Source organism: Equus asinus, chromosome 15 (assembly GCF_041296235.1).
Source record: "Equus asinus isolate D_3611 breed Donkey chromosome 15, EquAss-T2T_v2, whole genome shotgun sequence".
Lineage (NCBI taxonomy): Eukaryota > Metazoa > Chordata > Mammalia > Perissodactyla > Equidae > Equus > Equus asinus.
In genome coordinates this window covers 50,775,925-50,797,230 of record NC_091804.1, presented here as the reverse complement: position 1 = coordinate 50,797,230, position 21,306 = coordinate 50,775,925, and the positions used below count along the sequence as shown (strand labels likewise).

The 21,306-nt window shown below is 51.6% G+C and overlaps 1 protein-coding gene across 6 annotated transcripts; it reads right to left on the bottom strand.

The window, feature by feature from the left end:
* Nucleotides 1–1,992: 1,992 nt before the first annotated feature.
* TPD52L2 (TPD52 like 2) lies at nt 1,993–21,155 on the bottom strand. Of its 6 annotated transcripts, XM_014849076.3 has the most exons (9): nt 20,986–21,144; nt 18,131–18,276; nt 16,114–16,262; nt 14,842–14,901; nt 10,067–10,168; nt 6,757–6,783; nt 5,613–5,654; nt 4,461–4,509; nt 1,993–3,622 (listed from the first exon to the last, which is right to left on the bottom strand). In XM_014849076.3, exons 1-9 carry the CDS (start codon nt 21,002–21,004, stop codon nt 3,527–3,529), a joined length of 690 nt encoding a protein of 229 aa, XP_014704562.1. In that variant the 5' UTR covers nt 21,005–21,144; the 3' UTR covers nt 1,993–3,526. The 6 variants fall into 6 exon arrangements, with proteins under 6 accessions (XP_014704562.1, XP_014704565.1, XP_014704564.1 ...); XM_014849079.3 differs by lacking the exon at nt 14,842–14,901 and having other exon boundaries at nt 20,986–21,146; XM_014849078.3 differs by lacking the exon at nt 6,757–6,783.
* Between the last annotated feature and the right edge of the window lie 151 nt (nt 21,156–21,306).

The window sequence follows — 21,306 nt, the reverse complement described above, 5'->3', positions numbered from 1 at the left end:
GATATTTGCCCTAAGAAAATGTTTCCAAATACAGAAAAAGCTGTGTGCACTAAGCTGCTCTTGATTGGTGTCATTTATGGTGAAAATGAAAACCTGTCCACCTGTACAATAAGCACATTCAAAGGGAACAGCATAGTTATTAAAAATGTATAGAAAGGCTACATAATCGCATAGAAAATTCTTGTGATAGTTCCTGAAAGTAAAATGAGTAAGACGCATGATATATAAAAAGTACATTATAACAAGTATGTTTATAAATAAATAAGCCCATTTAGAGAAAATAAGACAGGAAAGGTACCTGTCAAATGTCACCAGTGGCGACAGTCAGGCCCTGTGCTTTACATGCCTCTTAACTGGGGAGACAGACCCCATTGCCCGCACCCCGAGATGAGGGAACTGAGGCTCTGGAGAAGCAGGTGCTGCTGCTGCTCTCCAATGCCAGTCCCTCCCACTCTGTCCGTGGTGCCAGTTGACCCACCAGTTACTCCAGTTCTCCAATCTCATCTCTACAAATTGATTAGAGGATACCTTTTCTTCTCCCACAAATGGAAGTGCCAAGCCCTTCAGAGCTGGGTCCACATCAGATTCACCCTTGTACTCCATAAAACCTAGCAGACTCTTACCCAAAGGGCATTTAATTATTGAATAAACGAAGACCACATGGAACCCATTTCAAACATAAATGAGGGGAAACGCTGACTGAAGGCAGCGGTGGTGCCTTCTGCCCTTTGTACCAGCTCCCTGTTGTATTGGACTGTCGTGCTGGAGTGTCTGTCTCATACAATTTGAAGTCACTAACTTTCCCTGCTGTTACATCTGGGGCAAGCCCTACTCTCTGACCCCTAAGGAGGTCCAATGATCCTAGTAAAGGGGCTTCCCACTGGGAACGCTCAGGATGCCAGGAACGGACATGTCTGAAGAACCAGGGCAGCAAAGAGCAGTGGCTCTCCCTCAAAGGGCCTCAGAGGTGGTGTGGCTGGCACTCCAGAGAATCGCAGGAAGGAAACACAGGGTGCAGAACACTGTATGCCACCGTTTGAGTAAGAAAGGGAAGGCTGTGAGAATACACATTCCTATTTGCTTGCTTTTGCATGAAGAGACACTAGGAAGATAAACAAGTACTAACAGTCATCATAGAGGGTGGGTGGGGGACCGGCAGGGACCAGGCACATTTTTGCTCCTGCCTTGTATCCCATTTTGACTTTTGACCCCTGGAGACCTATTACCTTAAAAGATTTAACAACAAAGGAGTCCTCAAATCACCTGGGGACCCACCAGTGCCTCTGCACACTCTCGAGGCAGGCCTCGCCTGGCAGCTGCCGCGTGCCCTTGCCGCTATCTGGAACCCGTCCCCACGTTTTGCCTATGTCACCTTAGTTCATCTTTGCTCCACACTCGCCTTATTCATTCAGGGCTTTGTCATTTACCCATCATTATCTTCACATGGTCCTATCTGCAGAGCAAGGACTTGAGGATGGGACAGCCAGCACACTGCTGATGGAAGAGCGTGAGCCTCTTTCCTGATGCTCACTTCCCAGTGAGTGAGCTCCCTCCGCCTGTGTGAGACCCAGCGAGAGCTCTTCACTGACTGAGGGATGCAGGTAGCCTTTCTGCACTGCAACAGCTGGTATAACTGCAGCTAGATGCTCATAGGACTCCAAGCTGCTGTCATGCCAGGCCCGGCTCCTTCAACAGGGCAAATGCTGGCTTGCACAACTTTTGCAGCTCAGCCTTGACCTAACTGGAACCTGGCCAGCTCCTCCGCGCCCTCCATGTCCCTTCCTCAGGGACTCCACAGGTTTGTCAGCACTATATTCTCTCACAGCGTGCTCTGTTTTTCTTCATAGCATTGGAGATTTGGAATCTGTCTTGAGGTTATCTATTTCCTGCCTGCCTCTCCCTGGCTGTAGGCTCATGACGGCAGGGATATTGCCTGTCAGTTTACTTGCCACTCTTTCGTCACCTTCCTGAATGAAGACACACCACACAAGCTGAAGTGGATTTTTCCCATAATAAAGGAATGCTTTATTGACAAATTACCCATTATTTACTTTAAGGAAAAGCCAAATCAGTTACTACCCGTGCACCCTGCCTTCTCCTGACACCCCAACTGAGAGACTCTACCCCAGAGAAAGAACGCTGAGTGCTCTTCCCCTGGCACAAGCATGGCCCGCAGTCCTCTGGGGCGGGGGGGGGGGGGGGTCTGAAGTGACCAGCACACACTCAGCACCAGAGAATTCACTGCCGTCTCCCAGAGCAGATACCCACAGGGGGTGCAGATGCACGTGCAGGCAAGGCCTCTGCCTGCTCAGAGCCAGTAAGGCACGGAGCTGCCCCTTCAGACACACCCGACATGTGGGGCCCTGGGTGAGAGGTTGCTGGGGCATGGCAGCTTTAAAATGGGAAAGAGATCTTTGTGGCTCCTGAGAAAAGGGGACAGCAGAGTTCCAGCAGACCTCAGTGCCCCAGCCCCGACCTGCCCTGTAGGGTCCATCTGGTGCTGGCTTGTCCCCGGCTAGAGGTGCTGAGCAGTAACGTGCCGCAGGACCTGGCCTGCACAAGGGCACCTCAGCAGCACTGTGGAAGGTGCTGCTTTTCTTTCTCCTGTCCCCCACCCCCAACCCCAGAGGCCCAGGAGCTCTTTGGCCAGCGGAAGTTGCCACAGTTGTTGAGAGGAGAGAGAAGCAATATATACTGGGATAGTGTGTCAGTGAAATAAAACACACCACTGAGACAGGCATGCTGCCACTTGGGCTAGATGCAGAATTCTACATAGTGCTCAAAACCCCTAAAGAACCCTCATTTTTATATATAAAAACATTATAAACCAATAAAGCATAAGGCGATGTAAGGCTTGTATTTCAGCTTGAGTCCAAAGAAATAATATTTTCTAACTATGACACTAAAGCTGCTTTGCTTAGTTTTAATTTTTGAAAAATCCACTGCATTTAAAAAATAAAGAATTTGCTTTTGTTAAAGCTAGATCATTAGTGTAACAATCAGGCAGCTGCTGATAATCAGTTTCTTTTCTGGAGGGTTTCAGAAAATGGACAGTTTTCTCGTTTAGCATCTTGAAATAAAAACTGCAGATTAGATAGGGCTTTCTGGATGACTCTTCCCTCTGTGACTTAGGGAAGGAGTTAGGAAATACCACTTATTTTATACTTATCGCTCTTCCCATTCTTTCAACATTCTGATGAACTAACAGGTTCCCAAAGAGAACTTGGGCTTTGGCTCAAGATGCCGTGGGACCTGCCACCCTGTCCACTTCCCGCACCCTGGGAAGGACACACAGTGACCTGCTGCATCTACCAACTTTAGTGTGAAGCATCTGTGTACAAGACTGTGTTCTCTAACTCATGTGAGTGCAGCGGCCACGTCTACGTGTGGATGGCAGGACTGTCCTCAAAACCAGCTCTTTGCGCTCACCAGCGGCCCGGCCGGCTGCTCCGCTGCGCAGAGGTGCAGTTGTGGCGATGAGAGGGTACTTGCATGTGTTCCACGGCCGGGCGAAGCTGCTACGGGCTTAGAAAGGCGTGTGATCAGGCAGGGGCTTGTCGCCACTCCCAGTCGGGGAGGGAAGGTTGTCACTGCCATTCTCTCTGCCACCCACAACCTTAGACTACAGATGGGAAAAGACCAAGAAAGAAAAACTTGAGACAGAGCACACAATGCCAGGCAGGTCCTAGGCCTGTGCTGGGAATTCAAAGTGTTCTATTCTCTACATAAATTTATGTAACATCAACACCGCCTAGCAATAAAAAGGAACAAATTACTGACAGGAAACAGGCTAGACGATCTCAGTGAATTACGCAGAGTGAAAAGAGCCAATCCCAAAAGGCTACATGCTGTACGGTTCCATTTATGTGACACTCTTGGAATGACCAAATTATAGAAAAGGAAGAGCTGAGTGGTTGCCGGGGGCACGACAGGATGAAGGTGGGCCCCATGAAGGATTTTTGTGGGGATGGAACTCTTCTGTATCTAGATGTTTTGTTTTGTTTTTTAAAGATTGGCACCTGAGCTAGCAACTGTTGCCAATCTTGCCAATCTTTTTTTTTCTCTTTCTACTTCTTCTCCCCAAATCCCCCCAATACATAGTTGTGTATTTTAGTTGTGGGTCCTTCTAGTTGTGGCACGTGGGACGCCCCCTCAGTGTGGCCTGATGAGTGGTGCCATGTCCGTGCCCAGGATCCGAACCAGCGAAGCCCTGGGACACCGCACTGGAGTGCGCGAACTTAACCACTCGGCCACGGGGCCAGCCCCCGTATCTAGATGTTTTGACGTCATATTCTGCTTGTGATGCTGCAAGATGTTATTGTTGGGGGAAAGTGTATAAAAGGCACAAGGGCCTCTGTATTAATTCCTAAACCACATGTGAATCTACAACGATTACATAAGTTTATGGAAGCAACAGGTCACACCCCATCAAGAAAATCGGATGGTCCAGGTACAGTTACCTTTATGGTCCCAACTCGATCTTCAAATGACTTGAAGGTTGCAGAGTTCCTTTAAAGAGAGAGGGAACAGGCGTCACTATAAGGAGCAAATGGTTGTGTTGCCCTCCTAAATCTGAAGGGCCTCAAGGTTAGGGTCATCCTCTGGAAAGATCCCTGACAGCATCCTGAGAACTCACTGCAAAAATGTAACAAGCTAAGAAAAGGAGAAGGGGATACACCCCCTGCAGCTAACATCATTCTGGAGACTTCCCCAGGTCAGAACTGAGCTCAGCCACACCCGTCAACTGCAAGGACCGAAGACCTGCATGCCACCAGCTGGTGAGACCCAGATTTCACCCGGGCAAACTGCAGAACCCTCACCTGGGCAGCAGGTGAGATGTGGGGCACATTTCTGCTGCACCCTAAATGTACATGTACTAGGGTTATGAAAAGTCCCATGTGTTCTTCAGACAAATCTCTCACAGACGTCAAGCAAAAGGAAAACCAAGGACAATTCTGGGACAAGAGAGTGATACAGAGGCAGGAGAGGAGAAAGCAGGCCAGCCCCAGTCCCACCCAGCACCCTCTTACACAACCAGCTCTCCCCTCACTGGCTCGCCGCCCTGCCCCCAGGCCCCTGGAGGCAGCCTATCAAGGACTCCCTGCATGCTCTGGGGTGCGGCAGCTGCAGCAGATTCTCCTGGAAGGAGGGCAGGAACTCACTGAGAGCCAGGGCTCCAAGGAAGAGCAGGAGAGAACGCGGGCGGGGGCTCGCAGGAGGGACAGGCCACAGCTCTGGGGGTTCTAAGGAGACCAGGGCTCCCCTCTAGGTGGAGATAAAAGTCTCCAGAACAGACTTGGAGATACCTGAAGCCTCCCAGGTGCCAGGTGAATGTGTGAGACTCTGTGCCCTCTCTGGCCCGACCCCACAGGCAGGCCTGGAAAGTTCCAGATGGAGTCCAATTTGGCACAAGGGTCTCCTCTGAGCCTCATCCCTACTAGCTCTTCAGCCTAGAAGGGGTCTTTCCCAACTCTTAGCTGACAGGAGGCTGCCAGGGGAAGGAGGTCCTTGGTTCAGGGATATGGGAAGTACAAAGCTGACCAGCAGGAGCCTCCCGCTCCCACCCAGCTCCCACCCGGCTCTGGGAGCTTTGGAGCGCAGGCGTACATTACCTCATGGCCGGCATGCTTATCGAGTGGCGGATGGAGTAGCTGCTGCTTGGAAGCATGGTAGAGGCAGAGAAGGAAGCAAGAGTTAACACGAGGACAAGACCACATTCACTATCCTCACCAGCTCAGTGCACACAGGAACCTGACTGCAGGGTGGGCAGTGGGACCCCCACTCCCAGCAGTTGGAACACTCTGGCCACCACACAAGAGGAGCCTTGTAAAGCCTGCCTCCCCAGGAGGAAAACTCAACCCAAGGCTCCTCCCTCTCGGCTCCAAAGTCACCCCAGAAGTGAGACATTCCTGAGGGATGGCATTAAAATAGGGAAACTAAGAAGACCGAGGACTGGAGCTTTAAAAACCTTTTGGTACAAATAGATGTCACATGTCCTTACTTGACTTCACAGCAAGTTAAAACATTTTTCGGCAAAAGAGAAACCACTAGGTCAAGTGAATAAAAATATTTAAAATCACAGATTGTTCTGGAATTGGGTTCCAGACCTCGAAGCTAGAAGAGTGTGTGACATCAGAGCACTGGTGCTGGCCTGGAAGAGCACAATTTAATCAGCAAGAGATAAAGGACCATTTGGGAGGGTGTCTAACTGGGTCCCCACACTGCTCTAGTGCAGAAAGAGCTCTCAGCAATAAACGAGGCAAACTCAACGGGAAGGGACAGGACTTCTTCTCAGGAGGAGGAGGAAATGGGGGCCGTGCTTTGAAGGAAGATGTAAAGAACACGACAGCTGGAGGGTCCAGCACGACCCTCTCATGTGAACATGTCTCTTTTTGGGAATAAACTTGGGTGTTGGCTGAGATGGATGTGCTCCATGAGGCTGGTTTGGAGTAGGCAGCGCCAGCAACTGGGTGTCAACACAACCATTGATGGGGAGGCCAAGGAGGAGTCCCTACATCAATCGTGCCGCTGGCGACGACCCACACAACCACAGCTCAGGAAGTGACAGTGCACACTCTAACACACTGCAATCAATGCCTGGCCAGCCTTGTGTGCTGGGCAGGGGCGGCCTCTGGCCGTTCCATTACCTCTGTCTCACCCTCTTCATCCAGCACAGCCTCCCACGGGCCAGCCAGAGTGCACCCTGCCCTGAGTCAGAAAAACATCTTCCACAGGTGTGCCCCACATCAGGCTTACCTAAAGGAGTGCGAGAACGGACGAGCCCTACGAGGTGGCAGCAGGAGGAAAGAAGAAATGCAGCATTAGGAGAGGGAGGCCAGTGCCCACCCTGCCCCTCCACACAAGCTCCAGAAGGCCACACAGGGACCCCTGTGACACCCCTCCAGTCCTCACACTGCCAGGGAGAACAGAACATGCACCCCATGTCCAATCTCCCTGAGTCCCGACTCTGCAAGGGACCACAGGTCCATAACCCTATCTGGAGCTTAGAGGGAAGAAGCCCCAAAGAGAAGAGATGTGGAAAGGTGTGAGATGGGCCATGCAACTCCACAACCCTCAGAGTCTGGTGTGCCAACACCCAGAACCCTGAGTCAGCCAGGCTTGGCCAACACACTACATGGCAACAGACCAGCCAGTGTTCTCTGTGGAGCTTCAGCTGGACCAGAGCACACACACACACCACACCGATCTGGACCCCTTCAGGGCTGAGCACTTTGCACTGGCTCCATCACCAGGATGACAGAAGCCAACCTAGAAATGCACGCATGTGTGTCCAAGGGCAGCTGCCAGCACGGGGAGGGGCACAGGGCCACCTCCACTCCCCAGCCAGGCCCTCCACCTCTAACACTCTGGAGGCCACCCTCAACCTGGTGGTCATTTCAGAAGTGACACACACACAATCACATGGCCTGATGTGCGCACATCACTCAGGCAGGAAATCTGATTAAGGTTTAGAGAAGACGGGTGACTTGTTAAAGGTCACCAAGCTGGACAGAAACTCAACCCTGCTTCAACCCAGCCCTTGACTCAAATCCAGCTCCCACTCCCTCTCCCAACCCCTCTCAGGCCAGGGCTGTTCCTGGACAGGCACATTGAGAAAACCACCAGGGGGCAGTTGTCCTGAAGGACCTGGCCCCACACAGCAGCCAGCCAGGGATCTCCCAGCCCTAAACTCATGATGTAAACCTCCCTGAACCTGATTTTCTTTTTTGAGGAAGATTATCCCTGAGCTAACATCGGCCGCCAATCCTCCTCTTTTTGCTGAGGAAGACTGCCCCTGAGACAAAATCCGTGCCCATCTTCCTCTATTTTATATGTGAGATGCCTGCCACAGCATGGCTTGACAAGCAGTGTGCAGGTCTGCACCTGGGATCCAAACCGGCAGATCCCAGGCCACCAAAGCAGAACATGCAAACTTAACTGCTGCACCACCAGGCCCAGACTCCCTGACCCCGATTTTCACTCTCAAGAAGCAGTCAACTCTAAACCTTGGGCTCTAAACTGGGGAGGTTAACGGGCCTTGGCCTCAGAGACCACCTGAGGCCATGTGCTGAGACTCCACCCTCTTGTCCAATTTCCACCAACGGTGCTCTGAACACACTCAAAAGTAAGTGAGAATACTTAAAATGAGTGAATAATGCCAAAAGTCAAAGAGAACTTTCCTAGTAAAGAATGTAATTTAAGCACAACAGCATTTATTGCTTCCTTCAAATGCTGTTATCAGACGAGCATTTTGAGGAAAGAACAGGCACAACCTGACACACTGCTCACTCCATGGTGCGGGGACTGCCTGCCTCACCCTCTGTGGCTATCCCTGGGAATGAGGCCAGGCCACCACTGGCATGTGATCAGTCTGTCACCGGGCTTACCACAGTGTGGCTCAGGTGGCCAAAGCAGGTGTCCCAGAGTGCAGCAGTGATGGCGTCCCATCTAATTTCAAACGAAATTTGTTACAGGAACACACTCACAAAGTCAGCTGTCAGCAGATTAGTGTGAAGCCTTGGGAGGGATCACTGCAGACCCTCCTTGCTCCTCACTCAGAGCCGCATCTTGGGGAGAGTGCTCCCTCTTGGGTCCAAATCACAGCTACAGCAGGCAAGGCCTGCATTTATACGGTACCTGCAGGAAGCCACAGCCACAGCTGCTCAGGAGTGTGCCTAAAGGCCCAGGTGTGGAGGGCACACTCCTTAGGCACAGAGGAACATATAAGACTGCGTACTGATTGTTCAGCTTCTCCAAAGGTTTGAAATTTTTCAAACTAAAATGTTGGGGGGTGAGATAATTACGTCAAACAAAAATAAAAAGTGAGCACAGCTCTAGGTATAAGCCATCCTCTGCTTGGCTGGGTGGGTCCCCGGGGGTGTGAGTATGTGTTTTTGCCTCTGGCTAAGTGGCCAGGGCAGAGCCCCCACCTTGAGGCCCCACAAGGCAATCACCAGGCCTGTGAGGTGGGGAAATACCTAACCTAAGCAGACAGGGAGAGAGCTCACCCAAGGGTAAGAGATGAGGAGTCAGCTGGGTGGACCCCCTTGGCACTCAGCATGCCAAGCCCACAGGCACCACCACCATGTGATTCTCAACTGTAGGAGGACAGGAGCCTGAAGACGAGGTGGGGGCTACAGGGAGGCATTCCTTGAAGTCCAAAAGTGAGGGGACTAGTCCCAAGTATGGGTCAGGGGCCAGGGCAGGGCTGGGCAGCAGCACCCAGGGGCCAGGGCCACAGCACTGGCAAAGACCTGCATTCCACCCTGTCATTCACCGATATGCGTTTCATCCTAACAACCCCAAGAGGGAGGCCTTGCCGAGGACACAGCTAAGAGGTAGCTGACCCAGGATTCACCATGGCACAGAGGCCACTCCCCTGGGCACCGTGCTGTGTAGGAAAGGCGGCCTAGTGGGCATGGCCAAGGAGCCCAGAGTAGGAAATGCAGGGCTAGCAGTAGCCCAGCTGGATGAGGGCATGGCTGTCAGGCTGGGGTGCCGCCATGTGCAGTCCAACAGTGCCTGAGCCACCCCCACACTCCCTGGCCCCAGGCTCTGCTCAAGAGGCACCTTTGGTGGCCATGAGGGTCTTATCAGCCTCCAGGAAAGAACACTCAGTCGGGGCTCCTGGTGTGCGACCGCACATTCTCTGAGATCCGGGCCAGGCAAACACAACAAGGAAACAAGCTTGACCTGGACCTGTCCTGGCTGCTGGCCCACCCAGACTGACAGCCCACCTTGACACTGACCCCCAGGCCGGAGTCACTTTCTCTCAAGGAGACTTCAATGAGAAGCATCCACCTTCAACAATTCCAAGCATCAGAAGTTACCCAAAGGTACCAGTGACCACCCCTCCCCCGAGAAATACAGAAATGGCAAAGAGGCAGCCAACAGGAGGCAGACGCACCCTGCAAACGAGAGTCTGTGAGCCAACTGGTCCGGGGCTGGTATGGCCACATATGGAGGTGCATCTGAGCCATGGGGCTCCAGCAGGTTTCCCGCAGAACCTCTGATGGATCTAAAACCTCCCCTGACTCAGGGCAGGGGGCCGGGGCAGGTGTCTCACCTCATGTCTCCTAGCTTCCTGCTGATGGCAGAGCCCATGGTAGACAGGGCAGCTGAAGTCTTCTGTCCCGCCTGCGAGAGAGTCTCCTGAGTCTTCTTGTAGCTGGGAAGAAGAAACACCAGTTCAACCAACCAAGCAGAAGGGGCAGCCACCACTCGCAAGCAAGGACACAGAGTGCCTGGAAAGTGCCCAGAAAGGAGGGAGGAGCGGTCAGTGAGTGCTCGCCTGGTCACCATGGAGGGGACACGTGTTCAGTCTCTGGGGCGCCAGGGGACCTGCAGCGAGGACAGAGGCGGCACTGCCAGGTCAGGGCCTCCCATCCTGCAAGGATACTGTTTTCTGATCTTACTGCAATTGAAGTTCTTGTCCTCCTCATTTGATAATTACTTATCCCACTTTCCTTGACTCCTCTCAGCGACTGACTACTCGGGAGGCACGGGATCTGCCTGCTGCAGAGAAAACAGGCCCAAGGGCCATGAGTCGGGGGCAGAACCAGAAAAGTCCTCACGAGTCCCTGTCACTGCATTCAGGAAGCTCCTCCCTCTCTCCTCATGTAAGACAGTCCTCTGAGGGAAGAAAACACAGCCCAACCACACTCATGGTGAACGCATCTGACAGTGGGACACGCGGCCTGTGGTGTGCCGGCCTTCACAGACTGAGGAGCCCCTCCAGCCCACCATCCTTCTGTGCTGTCTCTACAACATCCTTTCAGCACTGGGGAGACCTTCATCTCACGCCACCATTCTCACTCAGTGCAAGGAGGTGGTCTTGGCTCTTAACAAAGACTGCCTTTTCCCTGCCCTCCTGCCTTGTCCACCCACACACGGGTGCATCACATGAGACATGGCTCCATGACCTTGATGTCAGCAAGACGGGCAAAGGTGGGCACAGGCCAGGTGCCTTGACCACAGGACGGCAAGGACACCTTGAGAGCTAACACCTAGAGCTGCCGGCCCTCATCCAGCTGCCACCACAAAAAAAAGACACAGCATCCTGAACCCAAGAGCTCCTTTCTGGTCACCCCAGCAACCCTGAGGAAATAACAGCTAAAGACAGCAGGGCTCCCGAGATGCCAGTCTTCTCTCACCCTGCCAGTGTCAGCAGGTCACAGTGGGCAGTGTCAGACGGCACCAGCAATGGGTCTTCTGAGCCCTTCCCTCCCATTTGTTCCCACTGCCACCTACAGGAGGCCCTATGTGAGCACCTGCTGCCCTCCTCCCTCAGGCCAGTCTCCTGACCACTCCAGCCTGTCCACGCAGGATCAGTTTCTGCCGTGACCCTCTGATCTTACCATTCTGTGGGGACTGCCCTACCCTGAGCATCCCAGGAGGGACCTCCCTCTACCTGACAGTGGCCCACTCACAGCACAGTGGGGCTTCGGGCTTCACTGGTGTCCAGAGGACCCAAGACTCAACACATGTGCTGCTGCCTAGCAGGAGAGTGTGGAAGCATCCTGAAGTCACTAGAACCTCGAATTTATCTGTTCCCAGGAAGGTCAGTGGATTCTGGAACATATTGTAACAATGGGAAGAAAACAGTTTCTAAAACCATTGCTGAAAAATTTGCTTCTGGGGGCCGGCCCCATGGCCGAGCGGTTAAGTTCATGTGCTCCACTTTGGCGGCCCAGGGTTTCACCGGTTTGGATCCTGGGCGCAGACATGGTACTGCTTATCAGGCCATGCCAAAGCAGCGTCCCACATGCCACAACTAGAAGGACCCACAGCTAAACAACTAAAAAATATACAACTATGTACTGGGGGGCTTTGGGGAGAAAAAGAAGAAAAAAAAGATTGGTAACAGTTGTTAGCTCAGGCACCAATCTTAAAAAAATTTGCTTCTGCATTTCCTGGAGTCAATAACTAAAAAGAAGTCAGTTCTGAATCCAGGCTTTAGACAAATTTGACTACCTGAAATCCCCTCCCCTGTGACGGTCTGAAATTAACAGGAACTGAAACAAAATCCAATCACCTTAGGGGCTGGCCCAGTGATGCAGCGGTTAAGTGCGCACGTTCCGCTTTGGTGGCCCGGGGTTCGCCGGTTCGGATCCAGGGTGCGGACATGGCACTGCTTGGCAAGCCATGCTGTGGTAGGCATCCCACATATAAAGTGGAAGAAGATGAGCACAGATATTGGCTCAGGGCCAGCCTTCCTCAGCAAAAAGAGGAGGATTGGCAGCAGATGTTAGCTCAAGGCTAATCTTCCTCAAAAAAATAAATTAATTAAAAATCCAACCACCTGTACAGAAACCCAGAGAGCTGCATGGCTGGAACCTGACAGGGTCACCCAAGCAGAGGGGCAGGGTCTGTCCTAGGCCACAACTGATTGGCACTGAAGATGAGAGTCCACATGCTCCTTCCAGGAGGGTCCCACATGGACTCTGGGTAACCCCCCAGGCACCCTCTCACCTGACAGCACCTTTGCCCAGGGCTGCCACCCACACCACAGTCTGTCTCAGGCTCTAACAACACTGTGGCAATAAAGGTGCAAAGGCACATCCCTCACAATGCAGCCTACTGAGGAAAGGCTCTGGAGCCTTCTCTGGGGTCCCTAATTTGCAGTGCTTGGTAGCAACCCCAACCCAAGACCTGGCCTGACGAATTGCTTACATTTTAAAGTGAGTAAATTAAGATTAACTACAAGAAATAGACCTCTGTGCACCTGGAGCCATGGTCGTTATCTACAAAACACCAGGTACAGGCAACTAACAACATGCAACACTGAATTTCAGAAATACAAAGTCAGAACACATCTTCAAGCTCAGGTTTTCCTGGAATAACAAATACGGAAGACCATGTCAACATTCTGTGGTTTGTTGAAGTAAAAAACAGTCTGAAGCAGAAGATTTAAAGAAAAACCCTGACAGAATCTCTAATTTGCACCCACGGGGCCAAGTCTGGGAATCTCAAGTTGGAGTGAACACACGCCTATGCCGTGAGTCCTTATGGATGGGGAGGAGAGCCCTGAGGGTGACTCAGAAGGGGGTCCGGGCACTGAGCCACCAACAGGAGAGGAGCTCGCTGTGGGCGACTCCACAAGGCAGCACCCCCACCAGACACCAACGAGAGGCAATTTCCTCGCACTCCACAGCCCTCAGCATTTCTAGGGTGTGGAAACGAGGTGACACAAGTGACTCCTTCAGAAACAGGAACCTCCAAACAGGGGCAGCCACAGTACAAGGGTTAGACACTGTCCTCACCTCACGGTCCAGACAGGGAGGCTGAGCACGGGCGTGGCGGGGCGGGCTGGGGGCAAGGGTGTGCTCCTGCTGCACCTTCCCCTCCCAGTGCTCTGGGCAGTAGAACCTGCCAGCAGTCTCCCTGAGTGACAACTAGGGAGGCACCCAACAGGCACCCCCAGCACTCCTTCACCTCAGAGTGCAGAGCAGCCAATGTGTCTAGCCACCCCATCTCCTGAGCCGTGCTGTCCCCTCCTCCTGGGCTGTCAATGCCCCGAGCCCTGGAAGCGTCACTTTGACAACTCTTCACCAACAAGACTGCTGGTGAGATTGCAAGGGAATGGCCACTGCCTGGTATAGCTCTTGGAAAGGGCCATCCTGTTGGCCAGACTTCCAGGCCCAGAGCCACAGGTTTCTTTCAGAGGAGCCAGGACTGTATTTGCAATGGCATCCTGGCAGCTTTATGGCAGCTGGTTTTACCGAAGACCACTAATCCCCTAAGGCTGTTTTCAGATCATCCGCACTATGCACCTGCCTGCTGCCCAAACTACACAAATGACACACTGTCTCACCTGAACCTCTGCCCCTCGGGAGAGGCACCGCCGAACAGCCCTGAAGACACAGCACACCAGTGCTCCCAGAACACCGATGGCAGCAAGTGCTTGTCATGCCAAACTACACAAACACAGTGAAACACGAATCAACAGAGTCCCTGGCACTGGCTCCCCTCGTGGCATGAAGCTGGAATGGCACCATGAGCACAGCCGGCCAACCTGGGGTCCCAGGCACCTTCAAGACAGCTCAGGAGCAACACCGTCCTTTCAGCCCAACACGGAAGGACATTCTGCCCATGTTCTCTGGCAACCACGACAGCACTTCCCTCTAAATGAGAGACAGGAAAATCCCAGAAGGTAACCATTTTTAAATATTGTCCCACCCAGTGCAAACAAGTTGGAATCAGATTGGAGCACAGTGCTATTATCTCGCTTAAGGATCTGAAATAAAACATCAGGAGTCATATACGAAAAGCTACTCATGCGCATTTCATGCTCTGCTAACCTTCCATGCGGCTGCCAGCTTGGTGCTTCTCAGACAAAAGGGACTCCTTCAAGATCCCACTGGCATGGCCTGTGCCATGCCCCCTACTCAATTACCACCCCTAAGTTCGAGAGAAGTTCTGAGGACCCACTAGCTGGAGCTAGGTCCGCAGGAGAAGGAAGGAGACCAAAAAACAACATGAAAATCACCAACATCAGTCCAGATAGCACTCAACTACTGTGCCCGCTCTGAAGCCAAGGAGCATCTACTGGCCAGAGACAGTGCCCGAGCCCAGCTCCGGCCTCTGTCTGAGGGACACGAGTCACACAGAGGGAAGTTTTCAGCATGGTCTGGTGGCTGAGTGAATTTCCTTCAGCAACTGCACCCTGTCCCACCAGAGTTTAAAGGACCATTTCACTTCTGTTTGAGAGGAGAATTATATTAAAACTAATTTGCCAAGAAACACCAGAACCAGGCTTGTGCCAAGTGTGCACAGCCTCTTTGTCCCTAAAAGGAGTGTCAGGGAAGAAGAGGAGGGAGGTGCTGATGGAGAGGCACTCACAGGTCCGACTGGGTCACTTTCTCATTCCACTCTCCAAGTTTCTCAGAAGTTTTCATATAGCTAAAAATAGAAAGTCTGCGGTAAATTATTTAGAAAAACTATTTCAACCCAGGTTTCAAACTGCAGGTTAAATTCCAGGGAAAACGGAGGACCAGCTGGCAGGAATAGTGAACCTCCTGCCCGTCTGAGAACAAGGTCTGCCACTTCTGCTCAGCACTGCTGTGCAGGCCCAGGTGAGGCCAGGAGAGGAAGCAAACAGCTCTTCACCAGTCATGCCAAGGGAGGGCATGGTCACTCAGTGTATGATGGCTCTTGGGGACAGCAATGGTGTGAGGAGCAAGCAGGGCACAGCCCGTGGCCCCAAACACTTCTCTGACAGTCACCCTTTGGGATTCAAAACCTATGATTTCCTAGGACAGAGAAACGGGCTTTTCACAGGTGAAATTTATGAAGTTCGATTCAATCCGTCTTTCTTCAGGCACGCAGCTTCTTAAGACAGTGGGAGGGGCCAGCCCGGTGGCGCAGAGGTTAAGTGCACATGTTCCGCTTTGGTGGCCTGGGGTTCACTGGTTAGGATCCCAGGTATGGACATGGCACTGCTTGGCAAGCCATGCTGTGGTAGATGTCCCGCATATAAAGCAGAGGAAGATGAGCACGGATGTGAGCTCAGGGCCAGTCTTCCTCAGCAAAAAGAGGAGAATTGGCAGCAGGTGTTCACCCAGGGCTAATCTTCCTCAAAAAAAAAAAAAGACAGTGGGAAACATTTCCCATCCCGCCACCTAGGAGGATACACTTCAGAGGAGCCATGTAGCTGCACTCCCCAAATTCAAGAGAGCCGAGTCACATCTGAGTCAGAGGTCCTGGGATTGTGATCATGTCACACTCATGAGAAGGACCCATGGCCACCTCAGCAAACAACTGAGCTATGGAGACGAAAAGAAAGTCAGTCTCATTAGGACCTAATAAGTGTTCTCTCAAATTTAGACCCTAAAACATATTCTTCTCATCAGTTCCTGCTTGGACCACTAGCTAGTGTGTCCACCCATCTTTTTAAAATATGTGTAGACTCCAAGCTCTTTGAATAAATACAAGAACGGTTGCTAGTACACAGGGACCCTGGCTGGCTGCCTCCAAACAGGCACACTTGATCCCCTTGTTCCTGTGAGGCGCCTTGACCCTAAGAACTCAATGGCCATCAACAAGGCAGAGGCACCACGCTGGTGAGCACTCTCTCCAACCATCAGGTGTCCCCACCAGAGAGCAGGTACCTACGCGTTAGAGACCTGCACATCATGCCAGCTCCTGGACAGGTTCTGCTTCAGGCCCTCCAAGGCAGAGAGGCCCAGCTTCCTTTTCAGCTCTCCACAATGTCTCTCCTTCGCTGCCAGAACCTGGCGCAGAGTGACAATTTCTTCTTCCACCTGCAAAAGCGTGCAGTTGACACGATCAGCTACCACTATTGCAGGAAGTGACCAACATGCTTATACACGCTGCAATGAGAGGTTTCTCAGAATTATGTAAGGACTTTCCGCTTACAGAAACATAACTCATCTTAGGAATAGAATATACGGCAACATCTGTTCTGTTTTCATCTGGTACTAGCACCCCAACTTCTTCTGGAAAACTGTTGTCCCATGCCCCCAAGCCAAGTGATTCTGGAGGGGCTACCAACCACTGTGCCCACCTGTAGATGACTAAGCAAGGCCTGTCAGTGCTCTTCCCTGGGACTGGGCACTGGTGACAGGAGAGGGAAGCCCCTTTCCCTCTGGGTTCCCGGTCTGGGCTTGGAAAACAGGCGCTGGAACTGCAGCAGCCAGGTCCCACCTGCACTGTGGGGACTCCATGTGCAGTGGGGAGGAGCAGAGCTGACAGAAAAAGGACGGCCAGAGACCCAGGTGACAGAAAAATAGCCCTGATGACAACATTCGTGCTCCTGAAGTCAGTTCCAGGCCTTGGCAAAAGCCAGTTACACAAGCCAACAGTAAATTGTCTTTCATGCTTAATGTAGTTTGAGTAGGATGACAGAAAGAATCCTGACAATAAAGACCTGAACCTTCTCAGGTTCTAAAAAAAAAAAAAGGATGTGACTTTAGAAAGGAGCCTCTTTTAGAGGATTACTACTTTGGAGTTCTCAATATTTTCAGCTTCTATGGGAATAGCTATTCTAAAAAAAAAAATCCCTTTCCTAGAAAAGTGATTGCTTGCATTAAGATGCTAAAAAACAGCTTAGAGCCCTGTGTATCACTAGATTCTGCTTTAGAAAATAGTTGAAACAAAAAATAATTAAAAAACATAGGATCATCTGAAGCCAAAGTATTGCCATTCACTCCAGCAGTTACAGCCAGTGACTAGAACGTTCCATTTATGGTGGGATGACCAACAGGGCTTAAGGGCATGTAATCTAGTTGTCTTGGGGGACATGCAAGTTGAAAACTTTAAGTGACGAAATAACTTCTTCACTTTGCAATTCAACCCTGAAAAAGACCTTGTGGTTTTAGCCTCTAAACCAACATATTCCTAAATAAAACACAAAGTCTAAGTCTGCCTGGATTCTCGCTGCTTCTCCCATAAGCTTCGTTCCATTAGGAAATAGCTGTACGCTTCCCCCGTGATCGGAAACCTGGTCTTGGGGCTGGGGTTCGTCTGCACAGCTGGCTCTCCTCAGCCCTAGGACTAGACCCAGGATGTATCAAGATGAGCTCATCTCTGAAGACACAGTGGAGGCCCGGGTCAAGCAGAGCTCCAGCCTCTGCCTGACTGGACACTACAGTCAGATACTAACAAGTTCATTTCACCAGATTCTAGAATCTCAAGTGAGTCACTATTAGATCCTACATCACACAGTAAAAACAAAAACTCTTGGCAGTTGGTTTGAATAAAAATTATACTTGGAGGCTTTTGTTCTTAGCTACTGTTTCTTCTTAAGGGACTCTCACTTAAAAAAGATCACATAGCACTTTTTACAAAACAAGCATTTTTAAAAGAAAAATTAAGATCCAGGAGCAGATAGACTGCTGGGGTCTTGAAAAAGTCAAGTGTTAATTCCCACAGAGAGACTCCCAGCAGATGGTATGCTCAGAGCACCGTCCATGTGTGGACACTCTCCTCATGGACACCGACAAGGTCCAGGCACACAGAAAGTGAGGGCAACAAAGAGCAGTTTCTGTGGGGCTCTGGGGATGACCTCCAGGGCAAGCTCCCCAGAGCATGCCCAGCACTCTGGCCCCTCACTAGCCTGAGAGGGCCTCAACTCATGGTCACCCCAGGACAGACAGCCAAGATGCTGCACCTTTGCGAGCTCAGCTCTGAGCTCCTCCTCCTCAGCCTCCGACAGACCCTCCACAGCAGGAGTCTGGGCAGCCACCGCCGTGTCGACAGGGACATCTGTCATGGAGTCGGACAGCAGACCTTTGTTAGGAGAATTCAGGTTGATATCTGCAAGGGACAAAATGAGTCAGGCAAGAAATCACAGAGCAGTAAACAGAGCAGAGGTCTCCACCAAGGGCGAAAGCAAGAGTGAAAGGACAGGGTGTAGGGGAAGAGGGGGTGGAGTCTAACAATGCCTCTTCTCTGAAGGTTTCTGCAAAGATGGTTTGGGCCATCAGATGGAAGGCAGCCACATCTCAGGCAGCCAAAGAGCCTGGCGCAAGGCAACTGTCCCTAACTCTGGTTCTCCCCGTGGGAATACTAGCTTCTGAGACAGGAAAGCTTTGCTACAAACAAAGCAGCCTGATCTAACAGATCTTCCATTTTGTAGAGCAACGGAACTTAATAGGCTATGAACATAGCAAACAGCACTTTCCAATCAAGTGACCTGCCACTTAACTACACACAAGGAGCATGCGCTAGTCATTCAGCCCGTGCCAGGAGTGCACAAAACAAAAATCCCCTTTACTGCATCCTCAACCCTCATCCTACAGCAAGGAGGTCACAGCACGTAGTGAGGCATGGAGGGAACACTGCCTCCACACACCTCTGCTACACCCAGATCAGGTTCAGACTCCTGCAGTCACTATTTCTTCTTCACAAAGTGCATCTTCCTGTCTGCACTAAAAGTTGACAGAATATCACACAAAGAAAAACGGGTCTACTTCAGTTCTTTGCAACTCCAACCACACAAGTGTCACATGGTACTTTTATACAACCGAAAGCATCGAAAACATCTTCCATTTTCATCAGCACATTACGTGAAGAAACAGGCTTTGTATGTTGTCTGGCAAGTTTTAAAGGTAAATTAAAATACAAGGGATAAAGGTTGGAAAGAGGTAAAAGTCTCTTTAATTGCAAATATGTTTGTCTACTGTGGAAATCCTAGAGTCTAGTAAAAACAGATTGAATGCACTTAAAACCAAAGATGTTTTACTGAGCTGGCTCACCCCTTCACATGTCCACACAGCTGGAGCTGGCACCTTCCTGGCGCTCAATGGATGTTTACTAAATGAAGCATGTCCCCTTTATCAACTGATTTTTTTTTTAAAGATTGGCACCTGAGCTAACAACTGCTGCTAATCTTCTTTTTTTCTCTTCTTCTTTTTCTCCCCAAAGCCCCCCAAGTACATAGTTGTATACTGTAGTTGTAGGTCCTTCTGGTTGTGCCAGGTGTGACACCGCCTCAGCATGGCCTGATGAATGGTGCCATGTCCGCACCCAGGATCCAAACCAGTGAAACCCTGGGCTGCCAAAGTGGAGCACGCGAACTTAACCACTTGGCCACGGGGCCGGCCCGATTATGATTTTTAATTGAGCTCAATCTACATGATTTTACTTCATGGTTTGTATCCATTATGTTGAACCTACCCAAATTTAGTAAATGCTTTAAAATCTCTACAATTTTTCCCTTTTATTTTTAACAAATAAATGAAGGCCTTTACACATTTTCTGCCTATAAAGCTAAAATTGGATCCTATGGAAATCACCACCAGTTCAAAAGTGGACACTTACCAAACACGCCGGGCACTGCACAACCGCTCTGCGTGACACCAACCTCACCAGCCCAGCAGGGAGACACTATTCACATCCTAAGGTCTCCTGATTTAGAGAAGAGGAGACTGGAAAGTGTCTTACCAAAAGACCTACAGGGAATAGGCACAGGGCTGGTGGCCAAGGCAAAACTACGGGGCTAGAGTCCTTCCCCGGGGTGAAACCCCAGCTCTCTTGAGCCTGTATAATCATCTGCAAAATGGGGCCAATACAAGGACCAATCTCAAAGGGCCATGCTGAAAATGGAAAAACATCATTTGAGAAACAGGTTCAGCATGGTTTCTGACACATGTAAGTGCTCAGCATATGTTTCCTGTCATTCTCACGATCAGAATCCAGTACTTGTGATGTCTACTTAGACATGCAAGTCAACGGTGAAAAGTCTCCTGAATTTATCAGAGCCCAGGACTTTTGATGCTTAATTATTTTGTATGTAGATGTCAAAAACAGAAAAACCTACAGACAAAATGTATCAGGACCCAGGAATTCCAACATTCGATTAATATGCTTAATATGATTCAAACGTTAGAAGAGCACCCAGAAATTATCCAGTGTAGTTATGTCAACATGGGAATTCAGCATCCCCTCTCTAGAGCCCCAGAGCAGAAGACACACTTGTATCACCTCCTCAAGATTTTAATCTTCTGGGCCCGCTCCACACCCCCAGCGGCCATCTCAAACTGGCCCGGGGTGTCTGTTCAGGAAACAGGCCTGGCATGCTGGGTGTGCCCCTGACTCACTACATCCTTCCCCCCTCGAGACAACCCCTAAGTAGGCTGAGCTCCAAGCAGCGTTGCCACCCACGGGGCGCTGCGCTGAATGCGAGAACGGCTTCACCTCCCCTTCGCTCCCCGAAGCCGCGCACAACACCTCGGCCCGGGTCCAGGGCCAGATAGTGTCCCCGAGGGTCCTGCGCAGGGACAGAGGACGGCCGACCCTGCAGGCACCGGGCGGGAGCATAATGAGAGCCGCCTGGAGTGAGGAACTCACAACTCCGGGAATCGGTCCTCGGAGGGTCCACGCCGGGGGCGGGAGACGCGCGCCATGGCCATCGGGAGCTTGAGGCCGGGCGCGGGGAGCTGAAAAGGGGCCGCGGGACTGGGGACACCAAAGGCTGAGACGCGACCCCAGGGAGGGGCGGAGCGCGAGCCGGGCCGCGGGTACCTTGGCCTGCGGAGTCCATGTTCAAGCGGCGGCCGGGTTGCAGCTGAGGCGGGGGCCGGGGTCGCGGGCGCCGCGAGAGCCCAGCGCGCCGCACCGGGAGCCGCCCGCCGCGTACACACAGCCAGCGGAACTGCCTCAGCCACCGTGGTGTTACGTAATCAGCGACGCGACGGCCACTTCCGCTTTGATCCGAGCTCCGCCTTCTCCCCGCCCCCGCGAGCGTTGTCCAATGAGGGCATTGTTTTCCCCAGTCCACGTTCAGCCACTCCAACCTGATTGGCCGAGGCTGCAGACGCGGCAGGAAAGGGAGGCCGGATTCTG

Bases quoted from the DNA above. Each gene is read 5' to 3' on its own strand.
- TPD52L2 (XM_014849076.3), bottom strand. The intron at 14,902-16,113 runs GTAGGTACCTGC...TTCTATTTTTAG, and splicing joins GATGTGCAGGTCTCTAACGC to CTATATGAAAACTTCTGAGA. The intron at 10,169-14,841 runs GTGAGTGCCTCT...TCTTCTTCCCAG, and splicing joins AAAGTGACCCAGTCGGACCT to CTACAAGAAGACTCAGGAGA.